At 38.0% G+C, this 20211-nt stretch overlaps 1 protein-coding gene across 3 annotated transcripts in view; it reads left to right on the top strand.

The window, feature by feature from the left end:
- Nucleotides 1–20211, top strand: part of LOC122081736 (stomatin-like protein 2, mitochondrial) — a 63428-nt gene that overhangs the window by 35066 nt on the left and 8151 nt on the right. For all 3 annotated transcript variants that reach the window (XM_042648964.1, XM_042648965.1, XM_042648967.1), the window contains exon 7: nt 12677–12768. In XM_042648964.1, the coding sequence (XP_042504898.1) occupies nt 12677–12768 (92 nt within the window). The remainder of the gene's footprint in view (nt 1–12676; nt 12769–20211) is intronic.

Here is a 20211-nt window from a genome sequence, read left to right as displayed (position 1 = left end):
TTTTACTTATTTATGGTTCAAGAAACGACCCAGGCAAATGACTTGTGGCAATTCTTTCACTGGTTACCATCGACTTCTAAAAACATGACTTATCAAACACCTTCAATTCCGTTTCTATTTCTAGAAACGGAAATTTATGTTTCTGCCATTTCTTGAAACAAAAACGACAGAAACGTTATCAAACGGGCCCTTAGATTGGCGTCTCCACGAAAAGTAATAGAAAAGGGGAAAAATTGCAGAGAATGAGAGACACGATACTTTCTCCCATAGGCTCTTCATCTTCAAGGTTAAGAACACTAATGGGACTTGAATCAGGCTATATTTCTATTGTTAAACTGGATTCAAGGTCATTATTGTTGGCAATTATGCATCGTGGTTTGGAGTTGTTCCAGCGATGTTCAGGTGATGCACATGAGTTTTGGCAGCTCTCGTGAAGTCAGACAAGAAGTCGATTGTGTAGATAGGTCAGAATTAGTGCGGACAAGGTTCGGAAATGTTATAGAGGCATATAGGCATGAATGATGACTTTTGGAAGCCTGTTATGTCCTTACATGTGTTTGGCAGAAGGTGGAAGCACCACGTGGAGGCCCCATACAATAATTGTCATGACCTAAACCAGATACAGGTAAAGGTACAGCCCTCACGAGCGCAAATCAAACGATTGATAATATTCACAACGATCGAGAATGAGAGACATGATACTTTCTCCCATAGGCTCTTCATCTTCAAGGTTAGAACACTAATGGGACTTGAATTAGAGCTATATTTCAATTGCTAAACTGGATTCAAGGTCGTTATTTTTGGCAATTATGCATCGAGGTTTGGAGGTGTTCCAGCGATGTTTAGGTGACGCACATGAGTTTTGGCAGCTCTGGTGAAGTCAGACAACAAGTCGATTGTGTAGATAGGTCAGAATTAGTGCGGACAAGGTTTGGAAATGTTATAGAGGCATATGGGCATGAATGATGACTTTTGGAAGCCTATTATGTCCTTACGCGTGTTTGGCAGAAGGTGGAAGCACCACGTGGAGGCCCCATACAATAATTATCATGACCTAAACCAGATACAGGTAAAGGTACAGCCCTCATGGTGCTAATCAAACGATCGATAATATTCACAAAATCAAGCATAATAAAACTAGTCAAAATTCAAGTCTAAAAATAAAAAGATACAACAATTATATCATAAATAAGAAATCCCAAATAATACCTATTGGTGACAAATCTAAGGTGCGTCCCCAAATTAAGATTTAAAGTCGCTCTATTTGAGTTTACATGAAGCTACATACTACTACAATCATTTACTAAAGTAATAGTAAACAAAAAGAAAGCTTCGGGTCGCCCTCAAACTCCGTTGTATCTCGTATCACCATTCTACTCCTCCGTGATGTCACATTAAATGGAGTGAGCTCACAGCCCGGTAAGACAGAAAATAGCAAGGGCACAAGCTGCACGACACAATAACAACAACCAAACAAAGTACAACGGTTAAAACAAATACTTTTAGTTTTATCAAATATTTTAATAGAACACAATCATTTGAAACATCCCATTTTACCACTCTTTAGCTGGCACTGAGGGAAATAAGCTGCTACTGCCCAAAGTAGCAGCAAAAATATGCACCTCATTACATATTTTTTTGGCACAATGAGTTTTCAGAATTTATAAGATGGCCACTAATCAATCAGACATGGTTTCTGGACTCGTTTTAAGCCAAATGGGGCCATGTTTTGTGTAGAATTCTAACAAAAACGAGGGAAACGTGATAAAACATGTTGTGGAAGCATAAAGGGTGGTGAAACAGGGTTTCGAGCCAAAAACCTTGTATAGTTGATTCTCAATGCTACCTTGAAGAATGGAGCATTTGCGAGTTGATTCGACTCTTCAGGGGGTTGGTCATTTAATGGGATTACCCTGGTGGAGGTAATCTATTGTTCTAAATCCTTATTTGGTTGTTCTAGGGTTTGTTTATTGTTGAGAAGCCTAGACCATGAATGTAACAGGTGATTGGATTTACAAATTGTAAACCTAGCATGTTGGGGCTTGTCTAGGGTTTGGGATTGTAGTCCTTGCCTTTGTGTTAATAGGGTTGATGCATAAGAGGGTGCTCCTGAGTCGTCGTGGCTAGAACTCCTTTTGGGGTTGTAACCCGTGCACTTATGTAGGCAAGTGTTGAAGCAGGATAGTTTTTTCCTGAGTCATTGTAGTGGTTAAAAATCACTAGTGATTAAGTAGACGTTGAGCCTGGTGTGGGCATTACTCCATAAACGTAGGCAGTTTGGCCAAACCACGTATATCTGGTGTATTGTGCATGCCCTTACTTTATATTTCATATTAAAGTGCGTGGTTTGCTGAGTTGTTGTGCACTGTTTGGTAGACCTGGCCACACAGTGTTTTTGTGAGGTGGACGTGCATATGTATTGTAATTGATTGGTAAAATTGGTCAGCACTGGCCAATTAGGGTTTTTGACAAAAGTTGGTTCCAACAGTGTGGTGTGAATTAGGGTTTGAATTTGAAGACGGTTTTTAAAGACATTAATTCACCCCTACCTCTCAGTGTTAATTCGAGAACATCAGTTTCTTTGCTCCATGTTTTCTGAGTAGAGACATCGGCTCTTCATCTTCATGGTTAAGAACAATGAGAATTGAATTAGAGGTCCGTTTCTTAGCTCTACCCTTTCCGAGTAGAGATTGATGAGCATAAGCTGAAAAGCCTATTCGCCACCATCAGGGACAGGCCAAATCTCAGACTGTAAATGTTGAAGGTTGGGGTCAAGGCTTCATGAAACCATGATTTAGTTCCAATTGTTGCTTCGGGTAGAGCCATGGCTTCCACAAGTTCCTTCTTTCTTCTTCAGGATTTGCAGATATTTTCATCCATGTCCTTGTCTTCTTCAATGGGATCTTCTGAACTTTGCTCCTCAAACAGCAGTTCGTCGAAACTACGAGCTTTCCAGAATGGCAAAACCTCCTTTGTGTTCTCCAGGAATCTTACCTGCCAAACTTATGTTGCTCTTCCTTTTCTTTCCCAGAGGTATTCCATATTCAGTCAAACTCACCTAATGTTATCTTATGCCATAAATAAAATTCAAATTATAAGAATCAACCCAAATTAAAAGATACTTCTCATCCCTATGGAACTAAAAAGCCAGGTTTGGACCTAGTTCTTCTTGGCCTGGGTTTTTGTAATGGTCCATCAATAAGTTTGCTACTGCATCACTTTTCGTCAAATTATGAATTTTGGAATGTGATAACTGTCTTTACTCCAACAAGTGGTCAGCTAAAATCTTTACTGGTATTTATCACCTTCTATTTGTTAGAGTTGTTAGAGATTATGCTCTAAGGCTAGTTTGTGAACTAGTTATGTCACTAGTCATGTTATATTGTAATTCTTATTTTTCCTTTCTTACCTACCTAGGGAGGTGTATGTAATTACTTGTAATCTATTAGTGAAGTAATATATATGTGTTAGGGAGGCAATACTCTAAAGACACATTTTACCATTATTCCTCTCTTTCTTCCTCTTCTCCTTTAACCCTATCTTCTTCTTCTTCTTCTTCTTCTCTCTTTCTCCCTTGGTTAATCACAATCCTTGCATTCTAACTTGGTATCAGAGCACAAGATCTTGGTTTGAGAGTCGGATTACTAGTTTCCCACTTCTATTTCCTCTTTTTGGAACCCTAGGTTACAAAGGGGTTCCAAGGAAGAGATCATCATGTGAAAAACTTGAAAAACTTATGGGATGAGCTTGAAGGAAATCCAAAAGGAGTTTTTATGTGAAGAACTAGAAGGTTGAACCGTTGAAGCTGTTCGGAGCTCACAGCAACAAAATCGGGGATTTTAATGACTACAGCCAGCTCCTTTTTGGGATTCCTTTTTCTCTCTCATCTGGCAATGTATACACCATTTGGATTGCCCAAGGCCTCCCTACCGAGCTTTTAAGCCCCTGGTCTTAGGAGGATTGAGTTGTGAGCTCATAACTTATTTTTATACAGGTTTGAAGGTATCGCTGCCCCTGTTTTTTCATCTCGTTTTCTTCCAAAGTACATTTTGTGATGGATTCTGGCCATGTTAGCTTGTGAGATGTATTGATTGGACTCTTAAAGTATTATGTCCTAACTTGTTTCCCTTAAGGGCGCCTTGCTTTGGATTTTCTTCTGTATTGTGTGTTTACCTCTTGTTAGGTTTATCTCTGAGTATTTGGGGAGGAAAATTTGGGTAGAGTGTGTACTCCTCATCTTGTGTGTGACTCCTCTACAATATGTCTGAAAACAGTGGACTTGGAGCCCTCTTTAGAGATGTTTCAGCCAATGTATCGAGTAGTGCTACTCATCCTACTCCTGTGGCTTTTGATAACCAAAATACTCAGATCTCTATTATGAAGTTGGACAACACCAACTATTTGGATTGGGCTCATTCTGTGAAGCTTTCATTGCAGAGTAGGGGAAAGCTAGGGTATGTTACAGGTACCATTAAAGCTCCTAACCTAAGTGACCCATCATATCCAAAATGGGAGATTGAAAACTCCGCTGTTATGACTTGGCTGATATTCTATTTGAAACCTGAGATTGGAAGAAGGTTTATGAGAAAAGAGACCGTAAAGGACATTTGGGACAGTGTCACCAAAACTTTTGACCATGTGGGTGACTCGGTTAAGGTTTATTAACAATTCCAAAAGGTCATTACTATGAAGCAAAGGGATGTGACCATTTTTTAATACTACAACAATTTCATTAGTCTTTGGGAAGAGTATAATCACTATAGGGACCTCCAATTATCCAATCCGGAAGATGAAGCTAAGGTTTACCAAACACTTGAAAAGGAGTGTGCTCCTATCTTGCTTGGTGGTTTGAATTCAGAGTATGAGCCAATGTGGATACAAATCTTGGGCCGGTCTCCTCTTTCATCCCTTGATGAAGTGTGTAGCTATCTGCAGAGTGAGGAGACTAGGCGGGTTGCTATAGAATCTACACCCCCTTTTGAGCGGTCAGCTCTTACTACTAGCTCTCAGAGAAATTGGCGTGGTGCTGTTAGAGGTCAAGGGCCACCTCGTGGAGATGACAGACATGTGATAATTGTGGGAAATCTGTTCACATCAAAGAGAGATGTTGAGTTCTTCATGGCCATCCTCCTGGTATACGTGGTGGATCTTAGTGGTGCACGTGGTAGTCATAGAGGGAGAGCTAAAGTCCACAGTGTTCAGACTGAGACTGATACTACAGGGCCTACTTCTAGCATACAGGAAAAGCACAACTTCCTTACTAGAGAGTATATTGCAGCATTCCGCAGGGTTATGTCACAACTTGGGGGGCTAGATTCCTCAGCTTCAGCCTTGCAGGTTTCCTCATCTGCTCCTTCCATAACTCCATCTTGGGTTATTGATTCTGGTGCTACAGATCATATGATTGGTACATCGAATTATTATGATTCCTACTCTATTTGTTTCTGTAAAGATAAGGTCAGGATAGCTGATGGTTCCCTTTCCTCCATTTCTAATATGGGTAGCATTCCTGCTACTTTTTCCATTTCACTTGACTCTATTCTTCATGTTCCTAACCTTGCCACTAATCTTTTATCTATGAGTCACCTAACAAAATCTATACACTGTTGTGTCACTTTTTTCCCTTCTCATTGTCTCTTTCAGGATTTGGTTACGAAGAGGATGATTGGTAGTGGGCATGAGGAGAAAGGGCTCTACTTACTTGAACCACAATCAGCTTTTTTGGCTATGGCTCAGTCTTATGTGTGTGGACGTACTGACAACAATTTTGTGGATTATGTGTGTTGTGGCACCAACGTTTGGGACATCTCTCTTTTGCTATTATGAGGAAACAATTATCTCATTTATTTACTTTTTTCCCTAGTCCCCATTTCTTTCATTGTAAACCATGTATTTTTGCCAAACATTGTTGTTCTTATCCTTATTATGGTAATAGATTTACTGTTCCTTTTCACATTGTGCACTCTGATATTTAGGGGCCTTCTACTATTACCTCTTGGTTATCGTTATTCATTTGTTGATGATTTTACCCATGCTACTTGGACTATTCTGATGAAGCATAAGAGTGATGTTTATGATGCCTTTAAAATTTTTTATCATATGATATGTACACAGTTTGACACCAAGATTACAATTGTTCAATCTGACAAAGGGGGGGAGTATATATATGGTGGTTTTCAGGACTTTTTCTTATGGATAATGGCATTATCAATTAGCTGGCTTGTGTTGACACACCCCAACAGAATGGGTAGCTGAGAGGAAACATTGCCATTTGACGGAAGTTAGTAGGAGTTTTCTTTTTGGTATGCATGTTCCTAAAACCTTTTGGTAGGATGCTCTCCTTACTGTTACTTTTTTAATCAACCGTATGCCAACAAAACTTCTTAGTTCCAAAAGTCCCGTGGTTACCTTGTCTCCTCAGTCTTCTTTCTCTCTTTCCCCCAAAGTGTTTGGGTGTATTTGTTTTGTTTGTATTAATAAATCTTCTCGGACTAAATTGGACCCCAAGGCTCTCAACTTGGCTATTCCTCCACTACCGAAGGTTACAAGTGCTATTATCCTTCTTCCAGACGAAGACTTCTTTCTAAAGATGTCACCTTTCTTGAGTCTGCACATTTTTTTTGCACCCCATCTGCATCCTTTCCAAGGGGAAAATAATGGGAGTGAAAAGTTTACTGATGAAATCCCTTTTCTTTTCCCCTTACCTATTTCCCCTTTTATGCTTGACATTGGGAAACACAAAGAGGTGGATATTATTGATGTTAGTGATCATTCAAGAGGTGGTTCAGGTTTTGGTAATGAAAAGGTGGATATTGTGCACACAAGGAGGAGCAAGAAGACCTGCTAAGAGCCCTCTTTGAATCCAATTCCTGACATCCACCTTTCTTAGTTAGGTAATATCTTTCTCCTTTATCTGAGTTAGATTTTCCTGTTGCTACTAGGAAGGGAAAGAGAGCTTGTACTAATCCTACGACCCATTTTATTTCCTATGACTCTCTCTCCTACAGGTGTTGCCTTTACTATTGCTCTCTCATTTGTTTTTATTCCCAAAAATGTTTCTGAAGCTATGTGTGACCCTAAGTAGAAGCAAGCCTTGATTGAGGAAATGATGGCCCTCGAGAAAAATTGTACTTGGAAATTGGTTGATCTTACCAGGGGAGAATTCCAGTTGGATGCAATTGGTTCTACACAATCAAGTATCGGTCAGATGGTATTATTGAGAGATATAAGCAAGGCTGGTGGCAAAAGAATACAACCAAGTGTATGGGATTGACTATCAGGAGACATTTGCTCCTGTGGCTAAACATAACTCCATAAGAGTTCTCTTATCTCTGGTAGCAAATAAAGACTGTTCATTGTATCAATTGGATGTAAAGAATGCTTTCCTACATGGTGATTTAAAAGAGGAGGTGTATATGTAAACTCCTCCCGACTTCAAGTTCCCTTCAGCTGCAGAAAAGGTGTTTCTTAAAAAGGCTCTGTATGGTCTTAAATAGTTCCCAAAAGCCTGATTTGAAAGGCCATTCTGAAGAATGGTTATTCCTAGAGTCAGGCTGATCACACCCTGTTCACTAAGCCAGGTAATGCCCCATCACACCCTGTTCACTAAGCTATGTTGACAACATTGTGGTGATTGGAGATGACAGAGCTGTGATAGCCAAGCTGAGGACCTACTTAGCCCAATAATTTGAAATCAAAGATCTGGGACCCCTAAAGTACTTCCTGGGGATTGAAGTGTTTAGATCCAAAAGGGCATAAATATATGCCAAAGAAAGTTTGTCTTAGACCTATTGAAAAAAACAGGAATGTTGGGCTGCAAACATGCAAGTTCTACTATTGAGTAGAATCATAAACTTGGGAAGATTATGATCCTTCCCTTGTTGATGTAGAGAAATATCAGAGGCTAGTTGGGAAGCTTATTTATTTGTCCTTGACTCGTCTAGATATTACTTGTGCAATGGATGTAGTGAGCCAGTTTATGAATGCTCCCAAGAGTAGACGCTTGGATTCTGTTTATCGCATTTTCTGGTACTTGAAGTCTTGTCCAGCGAAAGGACCAGTTTATGTCAAGCATAAACACATGAGGATAGAAGGCTTCACTGATGCAGATTGGGCTAGTTTAGTTTCTGACAGGAGATCTACATCAGGTTATTATACATTTGTAGGTGGCAACCTAGTCACATGGAGGAGCAAAAAACAACCTGTGGTGGCTCGATCTAGTGCAAAGGCAGAGTTTAGAGCTATGGCTCATGGAGTGTGTGAGTTCCTCTGGTTGAGAAGGCTGGTCCAAGAGTTGGGATTTGATATTGAGGCACCTATGAAACTTTATTGTGACAACAAGGCTGCCATAATTATAGCTCACAACTCTGTGGAGCACGACAGAACAAAACATATAGAGGTGGACAGACACTTACTTCATTTAAGAGAAGATTGACTCTGGTTACATAAGTACACCTTTTGTGAGGACTGGAGATCAGCTGACTAATATTTTCACAAAGGGGCTTCTTCATCATCAGTTTCGTACTCTGTTGTCCAAGCTGGGAATGTATGACATTTATTCTCCAACTTGAGGGGGAGAATGAGAGATGTTAGAGATTATGCTCTAAGGGTAGTTTGGGAACTAGTTTTGTCATTAGTGATGTTATATTGTAATTCTTATTTTTTCCCTTTTTACCTCCCTAGGGAGGTGTATGTAATTACTTGTAATCTATTAGTGAAGTAATATATATATATATATATATATATTTGTGTGTGTGTGTTAGAGAGGCAATACTCTAAACACATTCTACCATTATTCCTCTCCTTCTTCCTCTTCTACTTCAACCCTATCTTCTTCTTCTTCTTCTCTCTTTCTCACTTGGTTAATCACAATCCTTGCATTCTAACTCTATTGAGACTTTATAGCTTTGAGGGCCTAAATGGCTCCTCTAATATAATTTTTGCAGTTCATAACTTCGTATATACCACAAGGAGTTACTGTTAAGTTTGTCAAAGATTCCTCCTAATTGCGACAAGAACACAGAATACTGTAGTATTTTCTATTTGTCTGACTGTCTGTATTGAAGTGATACTTTTCTCCCTCTCCCCCATAATCTCAACGAAAAATTAATTACTGTTGGAAAAATTAATTACTGATGGGACATAGCTATGTTAGTGTATTAACAGATACATGCATAGAGGATAATCATCGATGGAAAAATGGATCAGGATCACATGATGTAGCATGTAAGAAATGTAGAGGATATCCATGGATAGCATTAAGATATAAATGTGAAAAATGCTTTGAAGAAAGATAAGACAAAAATGGCATCCTATAAATGACATTCCAGAAAATGATAATATAGGTATCAGGATACAACACATTATAAAATGTTTAAAAGAAAAATGTATAACTATACAAATTCAACAACAATTTCAAAAAGAACAATATAATTTTTGTAAAGATATATATGTACCCCAGATATATGGAAGAGAAGGGAAAGATATCTATAGAAGAAAACAAAATATAAGACCTAAACCACAGAGACCCCAATATATGCACATAATAGTTTTTTAAGAGATACTAGTTTATTTTCAGGATATCAGGAAATAACTTTGTCAGTATCAAATGATGAAGTTGAAACCATTGATGTAATTAGTCAAGAATCAATTAGAAAACTTTTATTAGCAAATAAAAGATATTTCCATTTAGGATTATTTATAATAGGAATTAAAGGATTTGCTAGAAAAAAGGTAGGAACGAAAGTTCTAATTTGTTTAATAGATGAAAGATGGGATCTTAAATCCCAGCTAAGACAAGCCCTATTAGCTATGACAGAAGTGGATTTATCAAATAATAAAGCATTATACTATGTAGCACCAGATTTTCAATTAAAAATAAAAGAATTACCAAAATATATAAAAATAAAAGTTATGACAAAAGGATATGATTCGTTTAAAGGAGATAATTTAATGATGTGTATAGGATTGATAGGAAAAATAACTAATAATTCTACAACAAATTACAAAATCTCTATTGAAGAAGTTATTGAAGGAATAGGATCTAAGTATAGTAAATTATTAAAACCTCCAGAAATAGATCCAATGATATTAGCAGGACAAGAATGGAATTTAAGTAAAATAACAGAAGATAAAGATTCCAATATAGTTTATGTACCAAGAGACAGTTTGATATATCAAGATAGCAACAATAACTATAGGTTAAGATTTTTAGATTATGAAACAAGACCAGGAGCTGAAAGCAGTACAACAGACACTATTGATAATGAAGAACGAAATAGATTAATAAAAGAATTAGAAAATCAAACCAACAGTGATAATGGAAGATAGGATAATAACACAGGAAGATATAAAAATATTAAAACAACATGATAAATATAATTTAATCAGTACATTATTATTTAAAAGAAAACTAGGTGTTGAACTCTTTAAAGAAGATAAAATAAAACTAGAAAATCTAGCAATAGAATCACAAGTTATAACAGAAAATGAAGAATTAATTGATAGAGGAGACAGATTTATAATTAGAAAACTAGCTGAGAAAGAAAACATTACTGATGAAACCAGTGAAACCAGTGAAATAAATCCTAGATTATTAATTAATGAAGATATAAACGAAAGTTTAGAATCTGATATAGAAGAATTACAAAATATTGAAGCAATGAATGATGTAACCTATGATCAAACAAGACCATATGGACCTAATAATCCAAACATGGCTTGGGGAAATAGACCAAGATGGAAATTAGAACCAACAGAATTAGAACAACCAAGAGATGATTTTAAATTCTATAAACCTAGAGGGAAAAAATTACCAATAGAAGAACCAGTAGTATTTGCAGATAGAAAAGAATCAGGAAAAATATTAAACATAGGATATCATGATCCTCAAAAATTAGATTCAGTACTCGATATATGGAAAAGCAAAGTTTTAAATGACTGTTTACAATTTAAAGAACCACAAGAAACTGATGAATTATACCAATATTTGGAAACATTTTTAGGAGAAACAATGAAAGCAAATTGGGAAAGATATAAGGTAGAATATCCAGAAGAACTTAGAACATTAAAAACATTTGGACCAAATCCATATAATTTTGTTAATAAGATACATATGTTAGCAACAGGAAGAGATCCTAATAGTTCTCGAATAGAACAACAAACTGAAGCTTTAGCACAGCTAGAAAGATTAGTTTTAACAGATTATAGGTATGCAAAGAGTTTCTTAAAAGAATATTATTATTTTGCAAGTATAAGTGGTAACTACTTTACCCAATCAATAAAAGATAAATTATTTCAAAAACTACCAGGACAACTAGGAGAAGAAATAAGACAAAAATGGCATCCTATAAATGACATTCCAGAAAATGATAATATAGGTATCAGGATACAACACATTATAAAATGTTTAAAAGAAAAATGTATAACTATACAAATTCAACAACAATTTCAAAAAGAACAATATAATTTTTGTAAAGATATATATGTACCCCAGATATATGGAAGAGAAGGGAAAGATATCTATAGAAGAAAACAAAATATAAGACCTAAACCACAGAGACCCCAATATAGGCCTAGATACCAGAAAAGAAATAATTATAACTATATAAGACCCCAGAAGAAATATTATCTTAGAAGATCTGATGCAAGAAGACCATTTTTAAATAAAGATCACCATGCTAGGATGTATGATCCAGATAGAATCTACAAAAGAAAACTAAGATGCTTTATATGTGATAAAGATGATCATTTAGCATCAAAGTGTCCAAGAAGAATAAATGAAGATACAAAGAGATCTTTAGTAGTACAAGATTCAAAATGCTGTTTGATAGATGTTGAAGATGATTTAAGTGATACAGAATCAATATACAGTATTGTATCTATAGAGATATATAATCCAAACATTGAAAAAAGAGATAGTGAAGAAGAGATACCAAGTGTTATGCAACAATATTTAGAAGAAAACATATGTGTATTAACAGATACATGCATAGAGGATAATCATCGATGGAAAAATGGATCAGGATCACATGATGTAGCATGTAAGAAATGTAGAGGATATCCATGGATAGCATTAAGATATAAATGTGAAAAATGCTTTGAAGAAAGATGTAAGAATTGTTTAGATAAATCAGAAATCATTCCAAAGATAGATGAAAAAATAATAAAACTACAGGATAAGATAGTTACTAAGAAAGTAGAAATCCTAGAGGATGAAATCATTATATTAAAAGCCCAATTACAGAATAAAGAAGACTTTAGTCCAAGTTTGAGAAATTGTTTTGCTGTGGTAGCCATTTTCCTTTTGTCTTACTCCGTTGTCAATATTAGGTCACTATTTAAGAATCCTGTTAACTTCAACCCTGATATGCTTTCTATAACTCGAAAAAAGAAGGGGGGGGGGCAAGGGAGGAAAGACCCTTCTTGGTCCGATTGCAACATTCTAAATGTCTTCTTATCCTCTGTGATGCCTTAATTTTATTCCATGTTAGCCAAACTGAAACAGCTGGGAGTATGGGACAATGCTTTCAATGATATTATTTATTTATTTATTATTATTATTATTATTATTATTATTCTTATTATTATTATTATCTTTATGTTATAGAAAATTTCCTGTTGTTAATGTGCTTCATTCTTCTCTAATAATCTTATTTGTCATTTGTCAATCCTTTAGGAGAAGCAGAAGCTATCCTTGCCAGAGCACAAGCAACTGCAAAAGGGATATCCTTACTATCAGATGCTATCAAAGCGAATGGAGGTGTTGAGGTCAGATCCTCTCTTATCCCAAGGCTTAAATAATGCTAAATACTAACAGAATGTCTCAGTTATTTAATCGGACACTCTTGATTTCTGAAGTTTTTTATGCTTTCATAGTTTGAGATTATTGTAGTGCTTTGAGCTTTGACCATCACTCCCTACAATCCTCTATAATGCTGCTTTTTTTTTTAAGGGAGTGTGGCTGTGTCCTGTCATGACCTGGAAACCATACTTTCAGGCTTGTATAACTGCCATTTGGCAGTTTGATACTTCAATTAGCCCTCCAAAATTTGTGGACAAGGTATTTACTTCATGATCAAGGCATGGACCAAATCTAGACATGGTGGTGTATTTGAAATTGTATAAAAGCAGATTCATTGAAAAATCAAGAATAAAGTACAAGATGCAATGTGGGCTATATCCTATATGGTTAGTAGGCCACCAGATTCGACTGTGGCTTATAAAGGTATTCCTCCATTACCCAATTATCAACCTGCCAAATTATTGTCCACATGGCCAAAAAGCGAAGAAATGACAGGAAGGGATCTAAGTTTGGCATGCTGCAAACATATTCCCTTTTTTAAAGTAAAGAAAGCTGGGTTTGTTGTTGAAGTTGTAGACCCCATTAAATTGGGATAAGGCTGATTTTGTTTGTTGTTGTAAAAGTAAAGATAGCAAACTGCAAACAGAGAGAGAGAGACCTGCCCTTAACAGGGAAGTAGGCTCAACTTTTAGCTTAGGTAGATCAGTTCACTTACTAAATATGCATATTCTTATCAATTGGAAATACTGTAATAAGTGGTCCTATCTGACCTCTTTGATGAACAATCACATCAACTTGAGAGGCAAAAAACTAATATAAACCAATCTGCCTTTACATTGATTGATGAGGTTTATGCTTAAAATTTGATTCCAGAATATGTTGATGTTGTATATTAATATTGAACTGTTGAGCAAAGCAAAGGCATTTTTTTTCCATCTGTAATTACACTTCAGTGGGTTTGTTATCATAATTCTATGTATACTTTAAATTTTAACTAAGCCCAATAATTGAGAACCTCAGCTGGTTGTCAGCTTTTCTTGACCCGAGTTTGATTCCAGATTGTTCCTAAAACTGAGTATCATTCTTTTTTATTTGATAGGTAGGGAGGGGAAGTAGATAACATCCAGGAGGCTTGAACTTGAGACTCCTGGTAATCGTGGGCTTTTTGCGCACCACAGCTCACCAACTGTGCTAGGCAGTTGATGTTAAAACTGATTATCATTAGTAGAGCATCTGATTATTTTTTATTGTTAAAACCTAGCTGCTAGAAATTCAAATTCAATTATTTTGGGTTTTTCTTAACCTAAGTTCTGTCTTTATAACCAAGGTTTAAAAACTTGTTTCGGTGGGCCATTTTGGTTAGACCGAAATGAGTAGAATACAGAGATTTTGCTGATCGTTGATGAAATACTGTAGTTTTTGGAAGATTGTTTCGGTTGACTGTATCAGCGGGCAAACATCCATGTTAGGCTCCAATACTTCAGGAAGCCTTGTTTTAGCCTATATAAACATACAAAAACCTTTGTATTGCAAGAAAAGTCACACAAAGTGGTGTTTTGCATTTGTACCTGTGTTTGGTAGTAAACGTCAAACCCTATTTTATATCTATGTAATATTGCCTATTCTACACATTTTTGCTAGAACTAGAAGACAGAATAGGCAAGTACACAAGTAAATTATGCACCATGAATGAAGAAACATAATATTGATTAATTATTTATGAAATAGTACAAACTGCAAAGTACATTTAACTTAGAAACCCAATTTCCAAGTCTCTCAACAATACAATACTGTTTGCTAATACATATTATGAAGTGTTGGATCAAATCCACTCATGGTATGATGGAACTGGCATGCATTTTTCTCTGACTGCATGACAATTGCATGCCACCTCATAGTGTGTGAGAAGAAACACTCACTCCAGCTTTGGAAGGAAATCTTCTCTCTACACCGGCCGTCCGGAGCTCATCAAATCTGTACTTTAATCTTGTTAGTTCTCAGGTCCCCTAGTCCACCATCAAGGCTGCAGAAATCCTTGTTCGCACCAACACCCTTCTAATCGGCTATCAAGCCTACCCCTAGACTAATCCATCCCCGACTCACCCAAGGGTTTAAGTGTCCCACCATATCTGTCAGTACTAACTGATACATATCGTATCTTTAAGGTACTAATACGATACCTTAGAAAAATTTGTACATTCAAGAAACCTCATCCATTATATATAATCAATTGAATGCACCTGCCTTGTCGTACTTCGTTATATTTTACATATTAAAGTATTTTATGATTCAAAACTATATTTTTCATGTCCTAAGCATTTTCGTACATTTCTTGACTATTTTATCCTCATCTATAGCTTATCTTGCTTCTCTCCGGTACGATGTGATACGTCTCTTAAAATTACCCTTTTGCTACAATACCCGATACCGATACTTTAAACCTTGGGCCCTCCTATATGACTATAGCCCTCACCCACTCCACCCACTCCACCATCCTCATTTGAATCCAAGTGGAAAATTTTGGCAGGCTCGATCTAGTCCTTGTTCTCCATAATAAGGTGTATGTAATGCATATTCAGCCTTATATTAGTGCACAAACACCAAGTCAGCCAGATGTTGGGAACCCAATCAATTCCGCCTCATGGAGTGGATGAGAGAAAACGTACTCCAATTTCGCTCGCAATTGGAGGTGGAACATGTCTAAGAGAGAACTTTGATTGCTATCTTCCTTAATTCTTTTGGCACACCCCTATACAACAGCCACCATTCAGCTCCATTACAACAACAAAACATGTTATTTGTATATCACAAGTTAACCACTGAAACAAGTTCTTCAAAACTCCCTAAGGCATCCCTTAAACTTTTAATCTATAACCATTTGGAAATTGTTAACGTTAGGAACCCATTTGGAGTAATTACTTCTTATATTCCTAATGAACTACAAAAGTCATCTCATTGTTAACCAGCCTGTAGTGTCCAACTTGGCAACCACTTGCTTCACTACTTCTATAAGGTCCAAATTCATATGTAAAAATACATATTGGCCTTATGCAGTGGATGCATAAGTTGAAGCTCCCAAGGGTGATAATCTTCAGGAAAGTCCAGTTGCCACGTGGCATCGTGTTATAGACATAGTCCATCATCATGCCCACTACAACATACAAGTGTGGCATGGTAGGCTTTAAAGTAGAGTCCACCATTCTCAAGATATGGACCACTGCGGCCAAAACTTTATGCACCTTACTCAGGTGGTGTCAAAACTCCTTGGATGAAATGGTTGCTCGTTGTCACTACCTTAGACCTGTCTAAGATTCTAAGTGATTGCGTTGGCACTTAGCATTCTCACTAGTACTAAGTCATCCTCACTATTCTCCTTGAGGGAGTTGGGAAGAAAAGTAGTGAACACTAGAGAGTTTAAGTGAAAGAACTTTGTATTGCACTAGAGAGCTTTGAGTACAATGCTTGAATGCTCACTTGCTTGGTGTAATGTAGATAAGTCACTTAATGAGCTTATTTTATTGCAAATAAGCCTTGGGTTGGGTTATGTATGTGTTGGGCTTTTGATCCCATGTGTTTTCTTTGAAATGGGCCACTTTAATGGACCTAAAATATGGGTAGAAGGTAGAAATCGGGATTTAATTCATTAGTTAATTAATTGTTATTTAATTCAATAAATTCCCATTAGGCCATTGGTTGGTTGTAAAGTCCTATATGGACTATTAGTTAGTTAGTCAGTCCTATTCCATGTTGGAGTTATAAAGTCTAGTCCTAGTTGTATTAGGAGTGTCTAGTTCTATTTGGAAACTAGCTTGTAGTTGTAGTTTGATTGCTAGTCTGCCCTCTATAAATAGAGGAGCTTATGCATTCATAATTTCAGATTTGAATAAAGAAGATTTGCAATCAATTGCTTAGAGCAGCTGAGATAGCTGTGGGTGAGAAGCCCGAGCTGAGATAACCACCTTCTCTCCCACTTCCCTTGTTTCTTCTTTATTTTAATCACTTTATTTCCTTGCTATTTTTTGTTTACTGTTATTAGAAGTTCAGACCTGTTAAAGCATTCAAAATCAGAATCAGCCAACCAAAGAGTTGATGTTCTTGAAGCCAATTGACCCTCATTGCTGCTCAGTTTGAGATCGGATCTGCAGATCCTTTGGAGGACTGGTTCTATACTCTAAGAAGATCAATCGATCATCTCTTGAAGGTGTTATCTGAAGAAGACAAGTTTCTGCTCCTGCAGAATTCTTCACATTCTCTCTCCTAGGTCTGAAAAACAAGAAAGCACATAACTCCATAACCAGCTGTCAGAAGCTCTTCATATTTGGGGGTTTTTGTACCTTTGGTGGGCCCTACAATCGACCAAATTTGTAGCTCAATTGGAGTGCTACATGCCTGGCCGCACCTTTCTCTCTCTAGCTCTATAGTAGGTCTGCTCTGTCCTATCGGGTTGGGTTTTGGGCTGGTTTTGCTTCTGCATTGGTATTGTATCCTTGGGGGTTTATTTGATGGACTTAGTTCATTGTTTCCTAGTCTTATTTATGGTTTTATTTCTTAAGTATCTTTGATTGTAATTCCACCCATGGTGGTTGTTAATTTTTGGGATCTGTTTTGTTGGGTCTTGTGTGCGTTATTAAGTTCTGTGGGTCCTAAGTTATTGGGGTTATAACCTGCTAGGGTAGTTTATTTCTTGTAATCTACTCCTGCATTATGGTGCCTTGGCCAAATGATGCCACCTATATTTATAGGCATCCCAAGTTACAAATAATGTCTAGGATTTGTACAAGTGTCACACATCTAATGGCTAAGAACCTTCTAATTGTGGTGACAGAAGTTTCCCACATCCTTAGGGGAGGATTCTAGTGTCTTAGAGATCTCTAGAATTTCCCTCTTTCTTAGCTACACAAAACTTCTCTAGAACATTCTTGGTTTCTAGGGGTTGCTTGGCCCAATGGACTATGTCCATGGGCTTGAAGCTTGGCCCGTGGGCCTTTATTAGGCGGGTTTTGACACTCCTCCATCTAGGTCGGTGACGTCCTCTTCGTGGAACCTCTGTATATGATGTTGGAATTAGTCGGCGGGTTCCCAACTTGCCTTGTTCTCTGGTAGCCCCTTCCACTTGACTAAGTACTCCCTACTAGGAGGTACTCCTGATCTCCGAATGACTCGGGCAGGTCATGTACTCATCCTCGTCGTAGGAAGTGGTGACGGCCATTGGTGCTCTTGTTGAGGTCCCACAGCTTGGGTCTTCCTTGTCTCCATAGTATGGCTTTAGTAGGCTTGCATGGAAGACTGGATAGATTTTGAGTTTAGGAGGTAGGCTTACCTCATAGGACACCTTGCCCACCTTCTTAGTGATCTCAAACGGGCCTTCGTATCGACGTACCAACCCCTTGTGCACCTTTCTTAGGGACTTGAATTTTTGAGGTAGAAGCTTCACGAGTACCAAGTCCCCAACCTTGAAGTTTTCTGGTCGTCTCCGTTTGTCAACCCATTTCTTCATCTTTTTAGTGGCCTTGTCTAAATATGGCTTAGCCACACCAAGCTTTGCTTGCCCCTCCTTAGCAACTTTAAATGCTGAGGGACTCTTTCCTATGTAGTATGTCATCACTGTGTGTGGTGTTAAGGGTTGTTGTCCCGCTGCAATCTTGAACGACTTTGATTTGTAGCCTCACTTTGTTGGAGATTGTAGGAGAATTGAGCCACATCAAGCAACTTGGCCCAATCACGCTGATTAGCACTCATAAAGTGCCTTAAGTAAAGCTCCAACAAGCTATTGATGCAATTTGTTTGCCCATCGATTTGGGGATGGAAGCTTGTTGAGAAGTGTACTGCTGACCCCAACAACTTGAACAACTTTGTCTAAAACCTCCCGGTGATCCGAGGATCTCGATCACTGATGATGGATCGTGGCACACCCCAATGCTTGACAATATGCTTTAGGAATAGTCTTGCTGCTTCTTCCGCTATGCAATCCCGTGGGGCAGCCACGAACGTGCCGTACTTGGAAAACCTGTCAACCACCACCATTATCGACACGCACCCTTCTGACTTGGGGGGGCATTAATGACGTCTATAGAGACACTCTCCCAATGGCCTCTCTGGTATGGGGAGTGGCTCTAGCAATCCCCTTGGTGGTTGCTGGCTTGTGGCTCCACTTTGTCTAGTTGGCACACAAGACAAGTTCTCACATAGGCCTCAATGTCATCCCTCATCCGAGGCCAATATTATGCCACTTCCAATAATGCTCGTGTGCGTCGCTGTCCTGGGTGATCAGCCCACTTAGTGTCGTGGCACTCACGAATAAGATTTCTCCGTAGGTTACTCCACTTAGGCACGTAGAGTCTCATTTTCTTGGCGTAGACGCCGTAGAGTAAGCTCTTCATGTCTTGCCCTCCTGTGCAAGACATGAAGTACAAGACACTAAGCCTAGATGCTCTTCTATAAGTTGTTAGCAAGAACAATAGTGAGTGAGACATGAAGGACAAGACACTAAGCCTAGATGCTCTTCTATAAGTTGCCAGCAAGAACAATAGCTGCCTTCTTCCAAGAGAGACAAAATCATCCTTCTGATTGACCCACAAACACCTTGATCTATATTTAGGGCTTGCATAAATCAGGAAGCGGGAGGCCTTTTACTTCCATTTGCTTAATACATCCATTGCCAGTTCTCTGGCATAACCTCACCCCCAAGCGAACGGATGATAGAACCACCATTGCAGGTGCTCACTTTGCAGCAATCTTCGAGAGACGGCCCTTCCACTAACCCATACAAGAAACCACTTGCAAAGAGGTCACCTGCTCCAATTGCATCAATTGTCGGTGTCTCCCCTATGGCTGGAACTCTGACCATCTCTTTCCCATGCTTTTCTATGCATCCATTAGGGCCCAGTGGGCGTGAATCACCGCCACAAATCTCGGCCAATATCGTTGATTTTCAGAACAGGGGTTGGTTCTTTGATTTGGAGAAGAATAAGAAGAATGATAAGAGCATACTTGGTAGTTTACATATTGTGAGGGTATGTTGGTATTTTAAAAAAAATAACGCAGCTGATGTCAGCATTTAAGGTATATTCACTAACAGAGACTAATGGTAGGGGGTACGACCATAATTTGGTATTATGCAGGGGGTGTTTCTCTAATAGTGGCATTCTCTAGGGGATGGTGTTGTAAATTACCCTAAAAAAAATAGAGAAAGCATCAATTTGTTTAAAATTGAAAGAAAAAAGAAATGGAGACAAGGCAACTGCCCAAGTCACGAGGAGGGGACTCGGTGGCCAAGGCAAGCCTTGGGGACTGAGGCAGGTGCTTTTTGTCACCTAGGTGACTCCTTGACAACTATGGATTATACATATATGGTTTGAAGGAATTCATTTTTTGAGAGAGCATGTGAATGCATACAGAACCCCCCCCCC

This window comes from Macadamia integrifolia, chromosome 6 (genome assembly GCF_013358625.1).
Source record: "Macadamia integrifolia cultivar HAES 741 chromosome 6, SCU_Mint_v3, whole genome shotgun sequence".
Classification (NCBI taxonomy): Eukaryota; Viridiplantae; Streptophyta; class Magnoliopsida; order Proteales; family Proteaceae; genus Macadamia; species Macadamia integrifolia.
The sequence above is the reverse complement of the archived record's forward strand: the minus strand, read 5'-3'. Positions and strand labels throughout refer to the sequence as shown.